Raw genomic sequence first — 22,908 nt, forward strand, 5'->3', positions numbered from 1 at the left:
ATTTGAGAGGATGGGTAAGGTTGGGAGAGATGGCCCAGTGTTACTAGCCGGGATTCATTGGACATGTTGAATTGAAATGCAATCTCTTTGTACAACTACTTCAGACTATGGGGTTAACACATCCTGGCCATCCGTGGCATCACAATGTCAAGAATCTGGGACTCCCAGTCCTCCATTCCTTCAGGCACATTAGCTCACAGGGTGCCTTGACTGTTCTGCGTGGACCAGAAAGAGCTTTTGTAAGTCTTTGGGAGGAGGGAGGTGGAGGTCAGAACGCAGAGGACAGTCTTCAGGAAATGTCAGAGCTCTCAAGCCTTGGATCCCACAGAAGGAAATTCTTCCAGAGTCCAAGCCAGTGAAAATCCCCTAGGAACTGGAGAGTTCATTTATGGAAACTTACACTGAAGATGTGCAACACCCTTCCAAGACACCAGCATGAGCCTGTAATTTACCAAGAAAACAATAGCTATCTGGAAATCCTTCAAGATTTTGAGGAAATTGTGATTTAATAACTGATTCTAGTGATCCTTGGTGTATGCCAACTAAAACGGGGGGTTTCTCCCCAGAGAATAATATGGGAATTCTTCAGAATAGGAAATTTCTGTATGGAGCAGGGCAGAGGCCACGTCAAACAGGTCAAATGAGCTATTCTACCTTGGAGTATGATCTTCAGGTTGGCAAAAACAAAACAATACAAACTAAAAAACGGGCAAAAACAAATTGAATGTCCTCAAAAATGAAGTCAGAGTGAACAGTTATTTAACTTCTGGGTTACCTTGGTAACGCTGTGGAGTGAATGCAAGTTGGTAATGAAAGCTGTTAAGAAAAGGTTAAACTGCCTTTTCTGCCAGAGGTCTAGCTTGTAGGTGGCTGTGCCGAGAGCCTTGTTCAGAAGTGTGGCGTTAAGATCCTCCCTTCTCACATGAGCACTCAGAAAGGCAATCAGGAATGAGGGTGTGTTGTAGCTGGGAGCTCCTACAACTAAAAAGTCTTTAACATTTTTCTCACACTCACAAGGTTCAGTTCTACTTCCACATATGGTCTTTCGAACGGTAAGGATTTGGGCTGTCCTCAAAAGTGGGATTTAGCAAAAGGATCCATTCATTCCTTGTACACATTAGAGCTTGTTTTGCATTAGAATTCTTCTTGAGACCTAGCTATCTGGCCTGGATGACAGACGGAAATAAGACTCAGGAAACACAAAGAGCCAGAGGATGGGTGGCTACAGGACAGTTTGGCTCACTGAAATCCTAAAATAAAATTTGCACTGAATGGCTGAGTGGAACTGTGAAAGTGTGAAGGTTTGTCACCTGCATTGCCTCTAGGTGACAAGTCGTGGGAGCTTCCTCTTTTGCTCCCTTAAGTTGAAAGGCAGGAAATCTCCTGGGAAGATAAGGTCAGCTTCTGCTCTGTTGCTAGAGCTGCTGAGATAGAGATGTGAGAGGAATATGGCAAAAGAGAAGCTGAGTTTCTACTGCAGTTCAGGATAGAAGAACTTCTAGAAGAGCAATGCTTCCTTCTGAATACTCTGCCAAAACGGACAGCTATTCTATGTCAACTGATAGCACCATTGTACCTGCAGAAATTTCTAAAGAAACACTATCCCACCTTGGAAAGACAGAATACTGTACTAAAAATAGTTTAGAGCTGGGCACCGGTGGCTCATGCCTGTAATCCTAGCTACTCAGGAGGCTGAGATCTGAGGATCGAAGTTCAAAGCCAGCCCGGGCAGGAAAGTCTGTGAGACTCTTATCTCCAATAAACTACTCAAAAACCGGAAGTGGTGTTGTGGCTTAAGCAGTAGAGCACTCACCTTGAGCTGAAGAGCACAGAGACAGTGCCCAGGCCCAGAGTTCAAGCCCCATGACCGACCAAAAAAAAAAAAAAAGTTTAGAAAAACAAAAATTCTCTTTTTTTGGTGGGGGGGATGAGGGTGGGGTGGGAGAGGTTTAGTGGGGGAGGGAAGGGGTCCAACTCTAGGCAGGCATTCTACAATTGATCCCATGTCCAGCTTTATTTTAGTTTTCAAATACAGCCTTACATTCTTGACCTGGTCTGGTCTTAGACATCAATCCACCTGATCTCTGACTCCCAAGTAGCTGGGCTGACAGGCATGAGCCACCATGCCTGGCTAACAAAATGCTTCTTCAAAGAGGACTGCAAGTGTTTTTGTGATGGTAAATTGAACCATGAGGTCCTGGGGATTGGGATGTAGCTGCTGTGACTCTGACCTGCACACCTTGCAATCAGATGATGAGGCCTCCTATCAAGAATGAGACAAGGGGGCTGGGAATGTGGCTTAGTGGTAGAGTGCTTGCCTAGCATGCATAAAGTCCTGTGTTCTATTCTACAGCACCACATAAATAGAATAAAGCCAGAAGTGGTGCTGTGGCTCAAGCCCCAGGACTGGCAAAAAAAAAAAAAAAATGAGACAAGGGTGCAGGGGAAGGCCTTCATATACTCTAGTCTAAGAGTATGATCTGTTTTCTAGAATATGAAACCATCCAATGGACCTGGCATGTGTGGTGGTGTCACTTAGCAGCACAGACAGCTAAACCTGAGAACTGGCACAGTATGGTCTGTGATTAGATGCCATAGTCTCATTTCTTTGGCACTCTATTGCCTACCACCTCTCAAACATGTCAATGAGTCTGTGTCAACGTTGTCCTTTACAAGACATTCAGGACATGACAACAACTTGCAGCTATCCTATGACTCCCCCACCACACTGGCCAAGCTCAATAAGCAGGGACTTGAGAATAATACAAACATCTTTCCCCTAATCCTTCTCATCAAAGGAAATAATCAGGACATGGTTCTTACCAGAGCCCAGCAGAAAGGCAATGAACAGGTGGTTAGTGACAGGACACTGAGATGTTCTGCCGAGAGTCACATAAACCACAGAAGATAGGACATAGTGAGAGAGAGTAAGCAATTTCACTGATAGACAAGCCTCTGAGAAGAAGCAACTGCAAAGTTTTGACTCATTTAAAACAAGAATTGGCAGAAAAGTTCCCAAGTATGGAAAGTGCCAGAAAAGTCACTAGCTACAAAGCACACTAGCTGTAAATAATATTTTTTGATTTGTTATTTTTGGTGGCTGTGGAGCTTTAACTCAGAGCCTGGGAGCTATCCCTTTTGCTCAAAGCTAGCACTCTACCTTGAGCCACAGCTCCACTTCCAACTTCCAACTGGTGGTTAATTAGAGACAAGAGTCTCATGGTCTTTCCTGCCTGAGCTGGCTTTGAACCATGATCCCCAGATCTCAGTCTCCTGAGTAGCTAGGCTTGAGTCTCCGTCTTTCCTGCCTGAGCTGGCTTTGAACTATGATCCCCAGATCTCAGTCTCTTGAGTAGCTAGGCTTACAGGCATGAGGCACCAGTGCCAGACTGAGATTCTTATCTGACAGACTCTTATCTCCAGTTAACCACCAAGAAGCTGGAAGTGGAGCTGTGGCTCAAGTGGTATAATGCCAGCCTTAAAGCAAAAAAGCTAAGGGACAGAACCAAGGCCCTGATTTCAAGCCCCAGTGCCAACACATACACAATTTAGTGAGAGGATGTAATAACCGAATTAAAACTTTAAAAAAAATTTTTTTAGGAGTTTGAACTCAGGGCCTGGGCACTGCCCCTGAGCCTCTTTGTACTCAAGGCTAGCGCTCTACCACTTGAGCCACAGCACCACTTCCAGAAGTAAGCTCAGCTTTCCTGGCTGGGTCTAAGGAGAGGTTACCAGAAACACTGCTTATCCCAAGAGCCAGCCTAAATACAGGGCAAAATTGAATGTCAGGACAATGTTTAAATATATGCAAATGCAATACATCTAATGAGCAGACCAAAGGACAAAGCCCACATGATCTTCTCAATAGTCAAAGAAAATATACTTGACAAAATTCAAAAGCCCTTCTTAGTCAGCTGTCAGTGGCTCATACTTGGCTACTCAGGAGGCTGAGATCTGAGGATCAAGGTTCAAAACCAGTCCAGGCAGGAAAGTCCTTGAGACTCTTATCTTCAGTGGAGCTGTGTCTCAAATGATAGAGCTCCAGTCCTAAGTTCAAGCCCCCATAATGGGAAACAAAGGAAGAAAGAAATAAAAAGAAAGATAGAAAGAAAGAAAGAGAAGGCAGGAAGGGAGGAAGGGGGGATGAGGGAGGGAGGGAGGGAGGGGAAGGAAGGGAAGAGGGGCAGGGAAGGAGAGAGAGAGTCAGAGAGAGGTCCTTCCTGACAAAACATCCCATGAACTAACTAGAAATAGCCTGGTCCCACTAAGAGGAATCTGTAGAAACCCAGCAATCCACACTACACTTCATGGCATAAAATGGAAAAACTAAGTGAGAACTTTCCATCTAAGATTGGGAAGGGGATTCTCTCTCCCTTCTACTCAATTTTGTATAAGGGTGAATTAAGCCGGGTGCTGGTGGCTCTTGCCTGTAATCCTAGCTATTCAGGAGACTGAGATCTGAGGATGATGGCTCAAAGCCAGCCTGGACAGGAAAATCCATGAGACTCTTCTCTCCAATTAAACACCAGAAAACTGTCAGTAGCACTGTGGCTAAAGTGGTAGAGCACTCCCTTGAGCTGAAGAACTCAGGAACAGCGCCCAGGCCCAGACAGAGTTCAAGCCCCACAACCAACAACAACAACAAAAAAGAGTGAATTAAGAAAAGAAAATGAAAAACAAAAACAAAAAACTACATGTGCAGATGATCTGATCTGATATGCAGGCTTACACTACAACAGCTATTAGAACTAATACAATGTTTCAGGATACAAGATTAGTATTTTTAACATCTTTATTTCAGATCAAACAACCTAAAAATGAAATTAAGAATACATCTCCTTTTGCAATAGCACCAAAATCACTAAGGGCCGGGTATGGTAATATATACCTATAATCCCTTCTACTTGGGAAGTGGAAATCAGGAGGATTATGGTTTGAGGCCAGCCAGAGCAAAAATGTTAGTGAGACCAGCATTTCAACAAGCAAGCTGTTGTGGTAATCCATGCTTGTAATTCCATATAGAGGTGCAGCTGTACTGGCAAATACGGATAGGAGGATAGCTGTTTATGGTCAGCTCTTGGGAACAAAATGACATTTGAAAAATAAAGCCAAAAAGATGGTTTAAGTGGTAGAGTACTTACCTAACAAGAAGGAGGACTCCAGTCAGGTGCTTATTGCTCATGCCTGTAATCCTAGGAGGTTGAGATCTAAGGATTGTGGTTCGAAGCCCAGGTAGAAAAATCCATGAGACTCTTATTGACAATAAAATTACTCAAAAAGCCAGTAGTGGCACTGTGGAGCAAGTGGTAGAGCTCTAGCTTTGAGAAAGAGGAAGTTCATGGAACAGCACCCAAGCCCTGCGTTCAAGCCACATACAAAAAGACTAGTTCACTTAGAAATGTCTCAACAAAAGAAGGGTCTGGGAAGGTGACTCAGTGGTAGAGCGCTTGCCTTGCATGCATGAAGCCCTGGGTTCGATTCCTCAGCACCACATTAGCAGAAAAAGCTGGAAGTAGCGCTGTGGCTACTTCAGCTGAGGGACAGAGCCCAGACCCAGAGTTCAGGCCACAAGACCAGCAAAAAAAAGAAAAAGAAAAGAAAAAAGAAAAAGAAATGCAACCCTGTACAGTTGTCCCTATGAATCCCTGGGGGATTGGTCCAAGGATGCTCTGAAGATAGAAATCCTTGCATGTTCAAGTCCTTTATTTGAATAGTGTGGGATTAGTACCCATGAACCTCATCCAGTGTACTTGAATCTTTAGATTACTTCTAATATGTACTACCATGAAAGTGCTGTGGAAATACTTGTTATACGATAATGTTTAGAAAATAATGTCAAGGAAAACCCAATATATTTTATTAAAAATGATTTTTCAAATACTTTCATTTTTGTTATTGCATGTTAATTGTACAAAGGGGTTTCATTGTGATGTAATTTTGTAGTTTTTTCAAATGCTTTCAATCTACACTAACTGCACAGATGCAGAACATCCAGATATAGAGGGACTGACTATGTTCTAAAAACTACAAAGCATTATTGAAAGAAAAAAAGTTTTGTACCCATCCTGGGGCTTGACCTCAGGACCTGGGTACTATCCCTAAGCTGTTTTGTTCAAGGCTAGCACTTTACCCCTTGAGCCACAGCTCTACTTTTGGCTTTTTGGTAGTTATTTAGAAATAAGAGTCTCATGGAGACAAAGTAAATCAGTCATTACCTAAAACTGGGATGGTTGGGAAGAAATGAAGAATAGATGTTTATGGAATCTCTCTTGGAAGTAATGAAAAGGTTCTAGAATTGATGATCATTGAAGAGCTCTGTGTATTAGATGTATACTCTATATTGGTGAGTTACACCATATATGAAATATTAAAATATTGATTCTGGGCAAGTTTTTTGTTTTTGTTTTTTTAGCTGTTACTGGGGGACTGTTCAGGGCCTGTACACTGTCCCTAAGCTTCTTTTGCTCAAGGCTAGCACTCTTACCACTTGAGCCTCAGGGCCACTTTTGGCTTTTTCTGAGTAGTTTTACTGGAGGTAAGAATCCTATGGACTTTTTTGCCAGGGCTGGTTTGGAACCATAAGCCTCATATCTCAGCCTCCTTAGTAGCTAGGATTACAGGCATGAGCCACAGGAACCCAGCTTAACAGGGCAAGTTTTTTGTTGTTGTTGTCGTTTGTTTGTTTTAAAGTTAATTTACCTTATTGTTATTATAAAGATGATGCACAGATGGATTAATTACATAAGTCAGGTAATGAGCACATTTCCTTTCATACAATATCCTCTGCTTCCAGTTTGGGGATGGCTAATTGGAGAGAAAAGTCTCACAGACTTTCCAGCCCAGGCTGGCTTCAAATCACAATCCTCAGATATCAGCCTCTTGCATAGCTAGGATTACAGGCATGAGCCACCAGCACTCAGCTTCTGCTACCATTTTTAGGTTTGTAATCCCTCCTCTTACAGGTGCTTCCCACGGCAGGTACTGCCTTGCTTAGAAATATTCTGCACTGGGGTCTGTGGTACTCTGTTAGAGGGATTGGCATTGCTGGACTATGGGAATCTTGTGTAAAAGAACTTACATGCTTTATCACAGCTTCATGGGGATTTTGTTTTCATTTCAAGTGCTCAGTAAGTATGAAGACATGTCAGCTGTGTCAAGTTGCATGCTGGCTGTTCCGAATTTTCCTGTACATAAGGTTGCAGGACTCCACAGGTTTAGACTTAAGTCATTTATTGCTTTAATGATACAGTGATTTGCTAGGAAAAGAAAAGAGAAAGCTCTAAGAGAAGAAACATCTAGCAGTGTTTTCATTCAAAATTGTAAGCACACATAAAAGGGACCTGAACACTGGCACAGTAGGAACGAAGAATGCTGCTTCCTTCTGATTTTAAATTTAAGCAGAATACTGGCCTCTCTCATCTTAGTGATTCTTTTATTGCCTAATGGTATTTTGCCTCTCTCTCTCTCTCTTCTCTCTCTCACACACACACACATCAACAAACTCAGGAAGCATGCATCTAGCTGAGACTTCTCAGCAGGGTCTGTCTATGGACTGACTTTTTGCCTTTGCATGATCTATAGGAATGATTCTCCCCCTAGTGAGCTCCTCCATGAGAAGCTGTCTCTATGGGACTCAAGTTCCACCGAGAATTCTTAAGAATTCATTATGCACTGGAAGTGAGGTCACAGCTGGTTTTAATTGCTCTCATGTGCTTATTTTATGTCAGTAAATATTTTTTGAGTTCCTATTAGCCAGATGTGCACTAAGCACTGACAGAATAATAAATAACACATAGACTCAGTGAGTTTTTCACCATCTGGGATAGTAGACAAAAGAAAAAGTGACAGTAACCAGTTTTAAGATACGGCTTGGTTAGGGATAGTGGGCCATGGGAAAAACATAAATGTTTCCTAGCTTAGTGAAACATAGGCTTCTAGAAGTTCAAGAAGCTGTAGTTCTCTTTCTTCCTCTCTCTCTCTTCTCTCTCTCCCCCCTCACCCTCCTTTTGCCAGTGCTGGGGCTTGAGCTCTGGGCCTGGGCTCTGTTCCTGAGTTTCTTTTGCTCAACACTAGCACTCTACCATTTGAGCACAGATCCACTTCTAGCCCTTTCTGAGTAGTTGATTGGAGGTAAGTCTTAGACTTTCCTGTCTGGGGTGGCTTCTCAGATCTCGGCCTTCTGAGTAACTTGGATTATAGGTGTAAACCACCGGTGACTGGCTTGACTTTATTTTTCTATTTCATTATTAAAGTCTATGAGCTATCCAAGTCACACTGGATTTTCTGTTTAAGAAATTAACTCAACTCTGTATATCACCTTTATAATAATTAAAAAATAATAAAATTAACATGCCAGGTACAGGTAGTCCTAGGAGGTAATCCTTCTATTCAGGAGACTGAGATCTTATGATTACTGTATAAGAAAAACTTCCTTTCCATCAAAATAGTTTGCTTCCTCTTTGTTAACATTGTAAGATTTTTTTTCCTGAAAAGTTCCTGCTTTGGCCAGATGGCTTGGCCCTTGTTAATTACATTTTAATTACATACATCCTTTTCCTGCTGTACTTTAAGACATCCTGTTAGAAGCTCTTCGAATTTTTAGTTACATCCTGTTAATAAAGCCACATCCTTTTGCCAGCCATGAAATACAGCTTAGCCAATGTGAGCAGATGGGGCAGGGCCTGCTTGGTTAGGGATAAATAGAGCCTCCCTGCTCGATTCTTGCTTGTCAGATTTTTGGCTGATGGGGCACCCTTCTACAGAAGTAAATTTTGCCTTGCTGAGTTCCTTGGTGTCATTGTTCCTACCTGACATCCAATATCCCAAACCGTTTTTCTTTTTAAATAATTATTTAAAAATTAAGTGATTACATAAATTTCACAGTATTGTGAGATAGTGACACTTAGCTAAAATCACAAACACATTCTAACCTTCATGAGGCAAACTGTCATTATCATGGTCTATAAAGTTTGTGAATTCTATGAGCCTTGACAGTACAGCTATTTCTTCCACATTGGGTGGTATATACATTTCTTTCCTTTTGCTTAGTGTTAGCTGTTCCCTCTTTCCAACTCATTCCTTCCCTCCCATTGCTGCCACCTGAGTTGCTTAGTTCATTTTCATCAATGTCCAGTGCATCTGATGGGCTCCTCCCAAGCCATTTCTAACAAAAGTTCAAAGTCAGCCATGGCAGGAAAGTCAGTCTCCAATGAAACAAAAAGCTAGAAGTAGAGCTGTGGCTCAAGTGGTAGAATGACTGAGTTCAAGCTCCATGACTCGCACACATGAACAAATGAATAGTGTCTAATTTTCACAAAAGAAAATTTTTACTTAAAACAGCACTCTAAGCCGGGCGCTGGTGGCTCATGCCTGTAATCCTAGCTACTCAGGAGGCTGAGATCTGAGGATCGCGGTTCAAAGCCAGCCCGGGCAGGAGAGACCATGAGACTCCTATCTCCAATAAACCACCAGAAAACCGGAAGTGGCGCTGTAGCTCAAGTGGTAGAGCGCTCGCCTTGAGCTGAAGAGCTGAGGGACAGCGCCCAGGCCCAGAGTTCAAGCCCCACGACCGACAAAAAAAAAAAAAAAAGAAAACAGCACTCTAAAATGCCCATGTCGGGGCTGGGAAGGTGGCTCAGTGGTAGAGCGCTTGCCTTGCATGCATGAGGCCCTGGGTCGATTCCCCAGCACCACATAAGCAAAAAGAAAAAAGCCCGAAGTGGCACTGTGGCTCAAGTGGTGAGGTGCTAGCCTTGAGCTGAAGAGCTGAGGGACAGTGCCCAGGCCCAGAGTTCAGGTCCCACAACCGGACCCCCCCCCCCCCCCGCAAAAAAAAACCCACCTCAATTCATCTTCTTTCCAGCCTGAATAAGTTCTCTATAGTAAGAATGAAAGACTGTTATCTGCAAAGCATTTTCCAATCCAAATAGGAAACTGACAAATTTAATTCAAACATGCACTCCAAATTTATATGGCTTTGCATGACTTGTGTTCCATCGTGGGATGTATTCAGATTAGTACAAGTCAACTGTTTCTAGGAAAATGAGATTAAATGTACAGAATTCTGAAACTATCGCCTACTTGGATGCATTCAATTTACATCTAAGTCCTGGCTCTGCTGCTCACAGTGTAGTTTTCAGAGCAGAAACTTTTCTTGTAAAATGGGGATTAAAGAGTTAATATATGACTGGTAATCTGCAGCCACGTGTACATCTGAGAAGGGTTCAGTAAATGGCAAATGTCATTCTCACTGAAAGGGAGACATAGGACTGAGACTAGATATGAAGCTAAAGTGAACAAGACGAAGACCTGTGATCTTAAATTAGGCTGGAGTGATGGAGAGGGCACCTACCAAAACAGTTAAAACATGTGGGGAGATCTGGGAGAAAGGGAGAAGTTTTCCATGTAGTGCAGATGAATGAAAAATGTTGATTGGCAAGGTAGGTGCTGGTAGCTCGTGTTTGTAATCCTAGTTACTCAGAAGGCTGAGATCTGTTGCACTGAGTATGAGAGCTGAAAGCCTGCAGGGGGGGCGGGGGGGGGGAGAGGGCAAGGGCAGGGGGGAAGTCCATTAGACTCCATATCCAAAATAACCAGCTGGAGGTGTAGCTCAGGACAGTAGAGAACCAATCAACAAAGTAAGCCAAGCAAGCAAGAGAAGCCCTAACTTCTTACCTTGGTACTGGCAAGGGGAAAAAATCCTTCAGCTAAAATTAATATATATGAAAAGTTATTATCAGTTACTAGTCCTTGCCATGTGGGATTGTAGGACTCAGTTTCTGGTCACAAGAACAGAGCCCAGACTCCTGGTCTTCAGAGATGCCACAGATGGAAGTTTTGTCAGAAGGCTTGGATTGGAAGTCCCAAATTAGGACCCCAAAATGGCAATGTACCCTTAGTTGTAACTTTCAAAATATAATAAAATACAAACTTCACAAGCATGCTGGGCAGAGATGTTACATTCCTGGATATGTGAACTCAATCACAGTGTAGCAGCTGAAAGACACAAATTCTAAGTCCAGCCCCTCAATGCTGGTGATTTATACCTAACCTACCATGGGTTAGTTTTAAAATTCTTTAGGCCAGTGTGGTAGCTCAAACCTGTCATCCCACCTATGCAGGAAACTTAAATAGAAGTTCAGGCTGGCCCACATAGAAAACTGCAAGTCTGGGGCTGGGAAGGTGGCTCAGTGGTAGAGCGCTTGCCTTGCATGCATGAGGCCCTGGGTTCAATTCCTCAGCACCACGTAAGCAAAAAGAAAAAAGCCAGAAGTGGCACTGTGGCTCAAGTGGTAGAGCACTAGCCTTGAGTTGAAGAGCTGAGAGACAGCGCCCAGGCCCAGAGTTCAGGCCCCACGACCGGATCCAAAAAAAAAAAAAAAAGAAAAGAAAACTGCAAGTCTCTGCTAGGTGCTGATAGCTTATGCCTGTAAGTCCAGCTACTTGGGAGGCTGAGATCTGAGGGTCATGGTTCAAAGCCAGCCTGGACAGGAAAGTCCGTGAGACTCTATCTCCATAAACTACTCAGAAAAAGCTGGAAGTGGTACTGTGGCTCAGATGGTACAGCACTAGCCTTGAGCACAGAGAGGTTAAGGGACAGAGGCCAGGCCCTGAGTTCAAGCACCAGGACCAAGAAAAAAAAAAAGTACAACACCCTATCTCAAAGATAAAAAAGGCTGGAGGGTGGCATGACTCAAGCATTAAAGCACTTGCCTAACAAATCCAAATCCCAGTACTGCCAGAATTTTAAGTTTTATTGCAACAATATCTTGATATATACCAAAGAATTTCTTAAATTCTTAAAACTTAGTCCTCCAGTCCTTAGAAAGCTAAAGATTGACCTCCCTTACGACCCAGTCATACCACTTCTAGGCATCTACCCTGAACAACAGGAACCAATATACAAGGACACGTGCACCTCCATATTTATTGCAGCACTGTTCACAATAGCTAGGATATGGAAACAACCTAGATGCCCCACCACAGATGAATGGATCCAAAAATTGTGGTATCTATACACAATGGAATATTATGCAGCCATTAGAAATGACAAAATAATGGCATTTGCAGGGAAATGGATGGAGCTAGAAGGAATCATGTTGAGCGAGGTAAGCCAAGAGCAAAGAGACAAACGGTCTCCCTGATAAGTAGATGCTAAATCCAAAATGTTAGGTGCTACGACAAAACTAACAGGACTTAAGAAACAAAGAACTCCCACTCATCTGGTCAAACCACTACTAAATATCCCCATGCTGCTGATCACATGTATGGTGTATAACATGTGAACACCGTTATATGTTTTTTGTTGTTGTTTTTTTTGTCGGTCGTGGGGCTTGAACTCTGGGCCTGGGCACTGTCCCTCAGCTCTTCAGCTCAAGGTGAGCGCTCTACCACTTAAGCTACAGCGCCACTTCCGGTTTTCTGGTGGTTTATTGGAGAGAGGAGTCTCACGGTCTCTCCTGCCCGGGCTGGCTTTGAACCGCGATCCTCAGATCTCAGCCTCCTGAGTAGCTAGGATTACAGGCGTGAGCCACCAGCGCCCGGCCACCGTTATATGTTATAGACTGTGATAGACAATTTGCTCCAGGAAAGTTAGAATGAACTTGTGACTTTAAATGAGCATCATTATTCCACAATACTGTGAAATTTGGGAAATTATGTAATCACTTAATCACAATCAAAAAAAAAAAAAAAAAAACCTCGGGGAAGGTAGGGGGAAAACAATGGAGGGGGTAACAATGTTCAATAGGAAGTGTACTCATTACCTCACTCATATAACTGTAACCTTCTGTATAGTATCTTTACAATAAATAAAAAAAAAAAAAAAAGAAGCTAAGGGACAGTGCTCAGGCCTTGAGTTCAAGCCCAAGGACTGGCAAAAAAAAAAAAAAAGAGACATCTTATGGGAGAGGGAAAGTAGGAGAAAAATGGGGGAGGGTAAGAATTTTTACAAGAACTGTACTCACTACCTCATGAATGTAAACTAACCCCTCTGTACATCACCTTGACAATAAAATTAATTAAAAAACAAACAAACAAAAAAAAAACTTAGTCCTCCAAAGGCCCATGTGTTAAGGGACTGGTCCCTAGCTTGGCACTGTTGGGAGATGGTAGAAGCATTAAGAGGTGGGGCCTGCTGCAACATCTTTAGGTGGCTGTATTAGTGCCCTCCAGGGAATAACTGAGCCCAGTCTCTTCCTCTTTCCTTTGGGGCATATAGTAAGCTAAGCAGTGATGCTGTACCCAATGCCACAATCTGACAGCTACTTAAGGCCCTAAATCAACAGGGTCAATTAATCATGGGCTGCTTCTGGGGCGTATGGTAAGCTAGGCAGTGTTGTTGTACCCAATGCCACAATATGACAGCTACTTAAGGCCCTGAATCATCAGGATCAATTAATCATAGGCTGAAATAAACTAGCTGACTAGCTAGGATTGAAAGTATAAAATGAAACAAATAGCTCAAGTCCACCATGCTACCACTTAAAACCAGACTCTTCTTCCTGGGACTGGAAAGTGCTTGCCTAGCATGTATAAAGCCCTTGGTTCCATTCCTCAGTACCACATAAACAAAAAGCCAGAAGTGGTGCCCTGGCTCAATGATAGAATGCTAGCCTTGAGCAAAAGCAGCTCTGGGACTGATTTCAAGCCCTAGGGCCGACAAAAACAAACTCTTCTTCCTTAAGCAGCAGCTGTTCTTCCTAATTAGGATTCCACTCAAGGCTCTAGAGCTTTTGCTTTAATGTAACATTTTCTGGGTTGGTCAAGCATCAGCTTCTTGCTTGCTGTCTTGGGGCAAGGACTTCCAGGGACAAGAAGCCAGACAGATCTGGCAGGCATCCACACGCTGTGAGCCATTCAGCAGGGCTCTTGGCTAGTGTGCCAACACTTGAAGTGCATTCCATGGGTATGGAGACATCCCTACAGAATGCCTCCTTTTTCCTTCTCTTTTAGAACATGTATCTGAGCGGCCAATGCCCATTTTGCACAGCCATTAGCACTATTTTTGGTCTGGAGTCTTGCTGGGTCTGGAGGTAAGGACTGAAATACCTTTCCACTGGCAGTTCTGCTTGAGCTGTGTTTTCAACAGCTTGGCAAAGACACCTGCTCTGTCCTCTCCAGAACCTGGGCCTGTTCACTGGCAGACAGCATTGCAGTATGATAACTAAGTCAGTTTCCAGACAGGTTGCAAAAAGTAATATAACTTTTGAAGGAAAAGAAGTTTTTATAGTCATTAGTTTCCTTTGTCATGATTGCTTAGTTTGCACATCAGGATTATCTCAAATATATATCTAGCCAGACACCAGTGGCTCATGCCTATAATCCTAGCCACTCAGGAGGCTAAGAGCTGAGGATCACAGTTCAAAACCAGCCCGGGGAAGGAAAGTATATGAAGTTGTCTAATTGTGTGAATCTTATGGATGTAAAGCTTTAAGGGAACAGGTGTTTTTTTTTTGTTGTTGTTGCCAGTTCTGGGGCTTGAACTGAGAACCTGGGTTCTGTCCCTGAGTCTCTTTGTGTTCAAGGCTAACACTCTATCACTTGAGCCACAGTGCCACTTCTGGCTTTTTTTGAGTAGTTGATTGGAAATACGAATCTCATAGAGACTTTGCTACTCAGGCTGGCTTTGAACCACAATCCTCAGATCTCAGACTTCTAAGTAACTAGGATTACAGGTGTAAGCTACTAGTGCCTGGCTAACAATCAATGAAATACTAAAACCAGGCAGGTGCCAGTGTCATTGCCCAGAATCCTAAATAATCAATAGGCTGAGATCTGAGGATCATGGTTTGAATCCAGCTGGGACAGGAGACTCATTTCCCATTAACCACTAAAAAAGTTCGAAGTGGAGCTGTGGCTCAAGTGGCAGAGCACTAGCCTTGAGTGGAAAAGCTCACAGTGCCCAGGCCCTAAATTCATGCCCCAGGACTGGCACACATGCATGCACAGATGCACATACAATCACAAATTAGTTCTCTTTGGATAATTATCTTTATGAAAACCATAGATCCCAAGTTCAAACCCCATACCAAAAAAGGAAAATGAAAGTAAAACAATACTAAAAACCAGTTTTGTGTGAAATGAGCCAAAGCATGCCAGGTGAGCCACCATGCTATGTGGCCCTGTGTGGACAGGAAGGAACAGTTCCTAGGCCCAATCACCACAGTGACAAAGGTTATTTTCTTAGATATGGACAAACGTCAGTTTAATTGTAAAAGCCTTCATTTACAGCATATTCAACAACAAACAAGCAAGAGAACTTTTTTAATATGAACACATAAAAGTCCTTTCAATTCAAGCAATCAAGACAAAAGCATTCCACAAAGAAAATCACCTTCTTCATTTTTTTCTAAAGCCTGAACGTTGTAAAGATGACTAGGCATACCTGGAAATTCAAAGTAGCAGAATGGACCTTATAGGAAAAAAAGGAAACATGTCTCCATATATTTAGGAAATTACCATATGAGTAAATTCTCCTTGAAAAGTGAGTGGATAACTTTTGTGGATCAAGTTAGGACAGGACACTTAGTAAAGAGAGTTATCAGGTAGGATGGAAACTGGAAGAAAAGGGGCATTAGGTCTCTGACAGTGCCACACTAATCAGTTCCCTTCTAACCAGAGGAGATATCCCCACCACCCAGAACTCATTAAGTTTCTGCTATCCACTGTCCAGTATTGCTTAATACTTGTAATTCAGCCCATGGAGAAAATCCTTGACCAGCAAATTTAAAATGTCATTTATGAAATAGTACGATCATTCTTTCTAACATATATATGAGGGTGCCTATTTACCTAACTAAAGCAATGACTGAGCAATTAATATTCCTTGCTTTTTTTTTTTGAGGATTTGTAAGGATACTAGAATGGTTTAAGAAAAAGCATTATCTAATTTTGATTTTGTCTTACAGTTTCATGAGAAAGAGAAGATAGGGGGAAAATTAACCCATTGCTCAGCTTTGGGACTGAGTAGGTACAAAAGAGGCTTGAAGTCTATCTATATTTCAGGAACACACTAATGGATCTCAATTACACCCCATTCCTATAGAAAGAACCCTACACAGGTACACTACCCCAGAACTCTAGCTAAAAGTACATATATGAGACTACACAAGGTCTCGACATAACTAAATTGTAAAATATAGTATTGTAACAATGGACAACTCAAACAGCTCATCTAGGAACTAAACATACAGAACTATTTTTCAGATGTTTGCAAAGCAGAGCTGCTTCTCCCATCTCCACCACCAGCTCAGGCAGACACATAAGGTGGTGGCGGCGGCTCCTTGGCAGAACCATTTACAGCAGTAGCATCATCGTACGGGGGCAACAGGACCTGAGAAGAAAAGCCGAAGACCAGAGTCAGTGTTTTTAAGTAGATGTATGCTCCCATTCTGAAGCTTAACTTTAATGCATAAACTTTATGCAATTAAGTATTTTTCCATATTGTTGTCTACTAAGCTGACACATCTTTTTTTTTTTTTTGGTCCGGTCGCGGGGCCTGAACTCTGGGCCTGGGCGCTGTCCCTCAGCTCTTCAGCTCAAGGCTAGCACTCTACCACTTGAGCCACAGCGCTACTTCCGGCTTTTTTTCTTTTTGCTTATGTGGTGCTGAGGAATCAAACCCAAGGCCTCATGCATGCAAGGCAAGCGCTTTACCACTGAGCCAACTTCCCAGCCCCGCTGACACATCTTGAATGTTAATGAACAACCTGAAATCTTAAAAAGAAAAATAACAACAACAACAAAAAACCTCTGAAGCACGTGTGGCTCACGTCTGTAATCCAACTCAGAAGGTTGAGATCTGAGGATCATAGTTCAAAGCCAGCCTAGGAAGTAAAAGTCTATGAACTCTTATCTCTAATTAAATACCAAAAGAACTTAAGTGTTGTAGAACACCAGCCTTGAGCAGAAAAGCCCAGGGGTAGCATCCAGGCCCTGAGTTCAAGACCCAAGACTGGCAATCCTCTTTCACCCCTCCAAAGGCAACTAGAGAGCATGACCTCCAGCTCCCCAAGTTTTCCTGTTCCTTCTACCTGCGTCTGTAGTGCCTGAGGGCCATGTCTGAGAATAAGAAGGCACAGTGGGGGGCTGGGAAGGTGGCTCAGTGGTAGAGCACTTGCCTTGCATGCATGAGGCCCTGGGTTCAATTCCTCAGCACCACATAAGCAAAAGAAAAAAAACAGAAGTGGTGCTGTGGCTCAAGTGGTAGAGCGCTTGCCTTGAGCTGAAGAGCTGAGGGACAGCACCCAGGCCCAGAGTTTAGGCCCCACGACCGGATGTCCCCCTCCCCCCCCCCCCCCCGAAAAAAACAAAGGCACAGTGGCACTGCAGAAGAAAAAGGAATTCTGTCTGAGTGTGTGCATGAGTACACACAGGAACCAATCATGAGGTTCAGTGGGGAATGCAAAGGTTTACTTCCAGCTTAGACTTAAAAGACAGTTTCTTAAACTCAGTTTCTTCATCTGTAATAGGGGTAATCTGAGGAGCAGAAGTCTGAAAGCCACTTTCCATACCTGAGTGGTATATAATATTATTTATAAATGATTTATTTATTTATTTATTGGTCGGTAATGGAGCTTGAACTCTGGGCTTGTGCGCTGTCCCTCAGCTCTTCAGCTCAAGGCTAGCGCTCTACCGCTTGAGCTACAGTGCCATTTCCGGTTTTCTGGTGGTTTATTAGAGACAAGAGTCTCACAGTCTTTCCTGCCCAGGCTGGCTTTGAACCATAATCCTCAGATCTCAGCCTCCTTGAGTAGCTAGGATTACAGGCGCGAGCCACCAGCGCCCAGCTATAAATGGTTTTATATCTTAAGCACATACACACGAGAATTGTTTCTAGTTGTTTATGAACCACTAAAATAAGAAAACCATTAAAAACAATCATAAAAATACTAATGGCGCTGATGTTGGCTTTTTGTATGTATGTGTTCAGCAGGATGCGGGGGACAGCCATCCTGGAGCTTGAACTGAAGGCCTGGGCACTGTATCTGAGCTTTTTGTACTCAAGGCTAGTCCTCTATCACTTGAGCCTTAGCTTCACTTCTGGCCTTTTTCATGGTTAACTGGAGAAACTTCTTCATAGGCTGGCTTTGAACTGCTGATCCTCAGGTTCCAGCCTCATGAATAGCTTAGGATTACAGTTGTGAGCTACCAGCACCTGGCTATTGTTGCCTTTCTTTAGAGTAGAAAACAAAATGGAATTAATCAACTTAAAGAGTGATCATCCAATGTCTAGCCTACTACTGTATAATGAATCTAGTGTGGGACAAGCAAGGTGGGTACAAGAGGTAAAGACCCTTCCTTTTAGGAGTTCAAGTGAGAAATGAAATTAAACCTTTTCTACCTTAAATGCTGCATAGGAAGAGAAAGAATATTAACAGATAAGACTCCTGGCATGATTTCTACTATCTACATCATTAGGCTTAAAAGGTAGAACATATTCATCCACTCAGTAAGTTTTCATGTATCCTTTAGGAGCCTCAGAGCACTAAATGTTTTTAAGTTCCTGTCTTCCCTCCCTAACCTCACATAGTAGCCCTGCCTCTGCACTAACTCTGTGTACTTTACTTACACAGTAGATGGATAACTGACAAAACACCCCACAGGCAATAAATAACAACTGGCCACAATATTCCTATCAGCCTTATGGCCTTTGCTCCAGAAAGTAGCAGTAATATTGTGCCTGTGTCCTAAATACTTCAAGTATTAAATCTAGGGCAAATGTTCAAATGTTGCCCAGGGACAGGGAAAGATAGATATAAAATGCACTCATAGGGCCCGGCACCGGTGGCTCACGCCTGTAATCCTAGCTACTCAGGAGGCTGAGATCTGAGAATCCCAGTTCAAAGCCAGCCCGGGCAGGAAAGACCTCCTATCTCCAGTAAACCACCAGAAAACTGGAAGTGGCACTGTAGCTCAAGTGGTAGCGCTCGCCTTGAGCTGAAGAGCTGAGCGACAGCGCCCAGGCCCAGAGTTCAAGCCCCATGACCGACCAAAAAAAAAATGCACTCACAGGGCTGGGAAGTTGGCTCAGTAGTAGAGTACTTGCCTTGCATGTATGAGGCCCTGGGGTCCATTCCTCAGCACCACATATGTAGAAAAAACCTAGAAATGATGCTGTGGCTCAAGTGGTAGGGCACTAGCCTTGAGCTGAAGAGCTGAGGGACAGAACCTAGGCCCAGAGTTCAGCCCCTCCCCGCCCCCCCAAAAAAGCACTCATGGCTGGGTGCTAGTAGTTCACGCCTATAATCCTACCTACTCAGAAGGCTGAGATCTGAGAATTACAATTTAAAGGCAGCCAGGGCACGAAAGTCTATGAGACTTTTATCTCCAATGAGCCAAATTACACAGTGATAAGAACACTAGCCTTGAGCAAAAGGTCAGCACCTCGGCCTTAAATTTAGGCCTCAAGACCAGTGTGTACACATACATGTGTGCATGCACGTGTGCACACACACACGGACCAGGATGCCTAGACTAAAGCAAGGAGGCAGCTGCAGGGTTCTCCCCAACCTCTGACCTACTCACATGCTCAGCACGTATGCACTCAGGGCACACAGCAACAGCAATATAGATCTGAGAGCCTCTACTGAGGGGCTTACAATTTAGCAGGAAACAGCAATCAAATGGAATGTGATCCGTGTGGGAGTGTGACAGGATGTTGAAAAGGGAAAACCAGTTCAGGAAGGGGTCAATAGAGGAAGGTCTCTCAAGAAGATAAGGGGTGGTGGACAGGAAGAGTACAGAGAAGTGTACAGAGAAGTGAGTACACCCTAAAGGTACGAAAGCAGAGTAATCTGCAATAGTAACTGCTATGGGAGTGTTGGGAGAGATGCAGCTGGAAGGCAGGCAAGTATAGAGAATACCTTGGGTACAACCTCAGGAAGTTGTATCCAGAAGTTACACTACAGAAATCCTACAAATTAGAGATATGTGTTCTCCTCTGCATCTGCATACCACTTAGGAATTATATCTCTAGTACACATGTGTGTACAGTTGCCATGTATGATGGTAAGAAGCTGAAGTAACTATGATCAGTATGGGCTGGGAAGGTGGCTCAGTGGTAGAGTGCTTGCCTTGGATGCATGAGGCCCTGGGTTCGATTCTTCAGCACCACATAAGCAAAAAGAAAAAAGCCGGAAGTGGCGCTGTGGCTCAAATGGTAGAGCGCTAGCCTTGACCTGAAGAGCTGAGGGACAGTGCCCAAGCCCAGAGTTCACGCCCCACAACGGACCAAAAAACAAAAACAAAACAAAAAAACGAAACAAAACAAAAAAGTTAAAAGCTGGTAGTTCATCCCTGTAATCCTAGCTACTCCAGAGGCTGAGATCTGAAGATGATGGTTCAAAGAAAGCCTGGGCAGGAAAGTCTTGGGAGATAAGACTCTTACCTGGGCAGGAAAGTCCATGAGATTCTTCTCCAGTTAACCACCAGAAAACCTGAAATGGCACTGTGGCTCAAAGGAGTAGAACATTAGCCTTGAGCAAAAGAGCTCATGGAAAGTACCCAGGCCCGAGTTCAAGATCCAGGATGGACCCACCCCTCACCCTACCCCACCCCACCCCCCCCAAAAAAGAGAGAGAGAGAGAGAAAAGAAATGTTAAGGGCTTGAATTCTAGGCCTTGGCACTGTCCCTAAGCTCTTCAGCTCAAGGCAAGCACTACCATTTGAGCCACAGCATCATTTATGATTTTCTGGTGGTTAACTAGAGAACAGTCTCGTGGACTTTCCTGCCTGGGCTAGCTTTGAACCATGATCCTCAGATCTTGAGGATCCTCCTAAGTAGCTAGGATACAGGTGTGAGCCACGAGCGCCAGACAAAAAAGACAATTTTCACACACACACACACACACACACACACACACACACACACACACACACACACACACACAGTTAAAATCTTTTGGAACAAAATTCAACACTCAAGACAAATCCTCCAAAATGTTCATACAATGTTTTTTTTAATGGTGCAAATCTGCCTTCGGCTTGTCATATAAGGCTTTCATAATGAATTTAGTAATCTGGTCCTATCCTCAAATTCAGGTTTCGCTGCCAATTAGTACTTTAATATGTTGATAGCCTTTTCTCTGAATTATCCTATTGCTTTCCACCTGTGATGCAAAGTCAAGTAGAGGAAGTCTTCCTGCCACTGAAGCAGCTGGCATCCTGTCATATTTGGGTTCATTATCACTGCACAGTAAATGCTGACCGTAAAATATTCCTTACGTGACACCTCTTGCTATGCATTACTTTCAAAAGTTCTCCAGATGGAATTGATCCTAAATTCATGAAGACACAGCGTCATCTCCTTATCTAAATGATGTGGATATACTAGTGCTGACTGAAAGAAAGGGTTAAGGGTAAGGAAAGAAGGGTTACAGGTAAAGATTGCCATTCTATTAGCACTGAGGACCATGTTAACACTTTTCTGCAAAGAGCAATAAAATATTTATACATCTGAGGAAAAAGTTTAAGGTCAATTAATAGAAAATAGACTAATAAAATTGGTGAAGGCTCAATTATTCTGACAATTTTACAAGTTTGCAGTTAACCACAATTACAACAGTCTGCTTTATTCCAGGCAACATTCAACACAACCAAATTCAAATCTAAGTATGAGCCTTGGAGGGTGTCTCAGCAATCTCAGCTTTAGAGTAAGGAGGACAGGTGACCCTTCCACACAGATGAAAAGGCTATAAATCTGGGGTGGGTCATGCCTGTAATCCTAGCTATGCTATTCAGAAGGCCGCAATGAGGATTGTGGTTTGAAGCCAGCTAGGACTGGAAAGTCCGTGAGACTCTCATCTCCAATTAACTACCAAAAACCTGAAGTAGAGATGTGCCTCACCAATACAGTGCCAGCCTTAAGTTAAAAAAAAAAAAAAAAGCTAAGAGACAGTGTCCAAGTGCTGAGGCTCAAGCCCCAGGCACTGAGTTCAAGCTCTAGTACCAGCAACAAAACAAAAGTTAAAAATTAGGTACCCATTGGTGACTCATGTCTATAAGGAGAGTAAGCTCTAAGGATCATGGATCAAAATTAGCCCTGGCAGACAATGAATTGTCAAAACTATCACCAATTAACCACAAGGTGCTGGAACATGTTTGGCTTAAGTTACAGCATCAGCCTTGAGTGAAAAAGCTGAGTACAGGCCTTGGATTCAAGCCTCAGGGGACACGGACACACACACACACATTCTCTCTCTCTCTCTTTTAAACAAAAACACAGGAAATATGTAGGTACTACAATTACACTGTAATTAAGACTTCAGCCACTAAATACTTTTGTGCCTGGGCATTGGTGGCTCATATAGGTAATCCTAGTTACTTAGGAGGCTAAGACCTGAGGATCTCAATTCAAAGCCAGCCTAGGCAGGAAAGTCAGTGAGCTTCTTACCTCCAACTAACTTCCAAAATTTCAGAAGTGGAGCTGTGGCTCAAGTGGCAGAGGTAGCCTAGAGGAAAAAAGAAAGCTCAAGAACAGTGTCCAGGCCCTGAGTTCAAGCCCCAGAAGAAAAGGCTTTTGTGGAATTCTATAGTTGCTGGAATTTTATTCCCAAAGATTTTTTTGTTTTTTGGGGTCCAGTCGTGGGGTCTGAACTCTGAGCCTGGACGCTGTCCCTCAACTCTTCAGCTCAAGGGTAGCACTCTACCACTTGTGCCACAGCGCCACTTCCAGCTTTTTTCTTTTTGCTTAGGTGGTGCTGAGGAATCGAACCCAGGGCCTCAGGCATGCAAGGCAAGCTCTCTAGCACTATGCCATGTTTCCAGCCCTCCCAAAGGCATTTTTACATTATACAAATGTTTTCAGATAGTCACAAAAATATATAATATGCTGACTATGCTCATAGGATCTTGGAGATCCGCATATGTACTCCAAAGAATGTAGGAGTCTCCTGAAATTGCACGCTA

At 43.3% G+C, this 22,908-nt stretch overlaps 1 protein-coding gene across 1 annotated transcript in view; it reads right to left on the reverse strand.

Moving 5' to 3' along the window:
• Positions 1 to 15,175: 15,175 nt before the first annotated feature.
• Positions 15,176 to 22,908, reverse strand: part of Laptm4b (lysosomal protein transmembrane 4 beta) — a 53,014-nt gene continuing 45,281 nt past the window's right edge. The window contains exon 7 of the mRNA XM_042673125.1: positions 15,176 to 16,333. Within this exon, the coding sequence (XP_042529059.1) occupies positions 16,250 to 16,333 (84 nt within the window). The 3' untranslated portion in view covers positions 15,176 to 16,249. The remainder of the gene's footprint in view (positions 16,334 to 22,908) is intronic.

Source organism: Dipodomys spectabilis, unplaced genomic scaffold (assembly GCF_019054845.1).
Source record: "Dipodomys spectabilis isolate Male_0828 unplaced genomic scaffold, ASM1905484v1 ptg000783l, whole genome shotgun sequence".
Taxonomy (NCBI): domain Eukaryota; kingdom Metazoa; phylum Chordata; class Mammalia; order Rodentia; family Heteromyidae; genus Dipodomys; species Dipodomys spectabilis.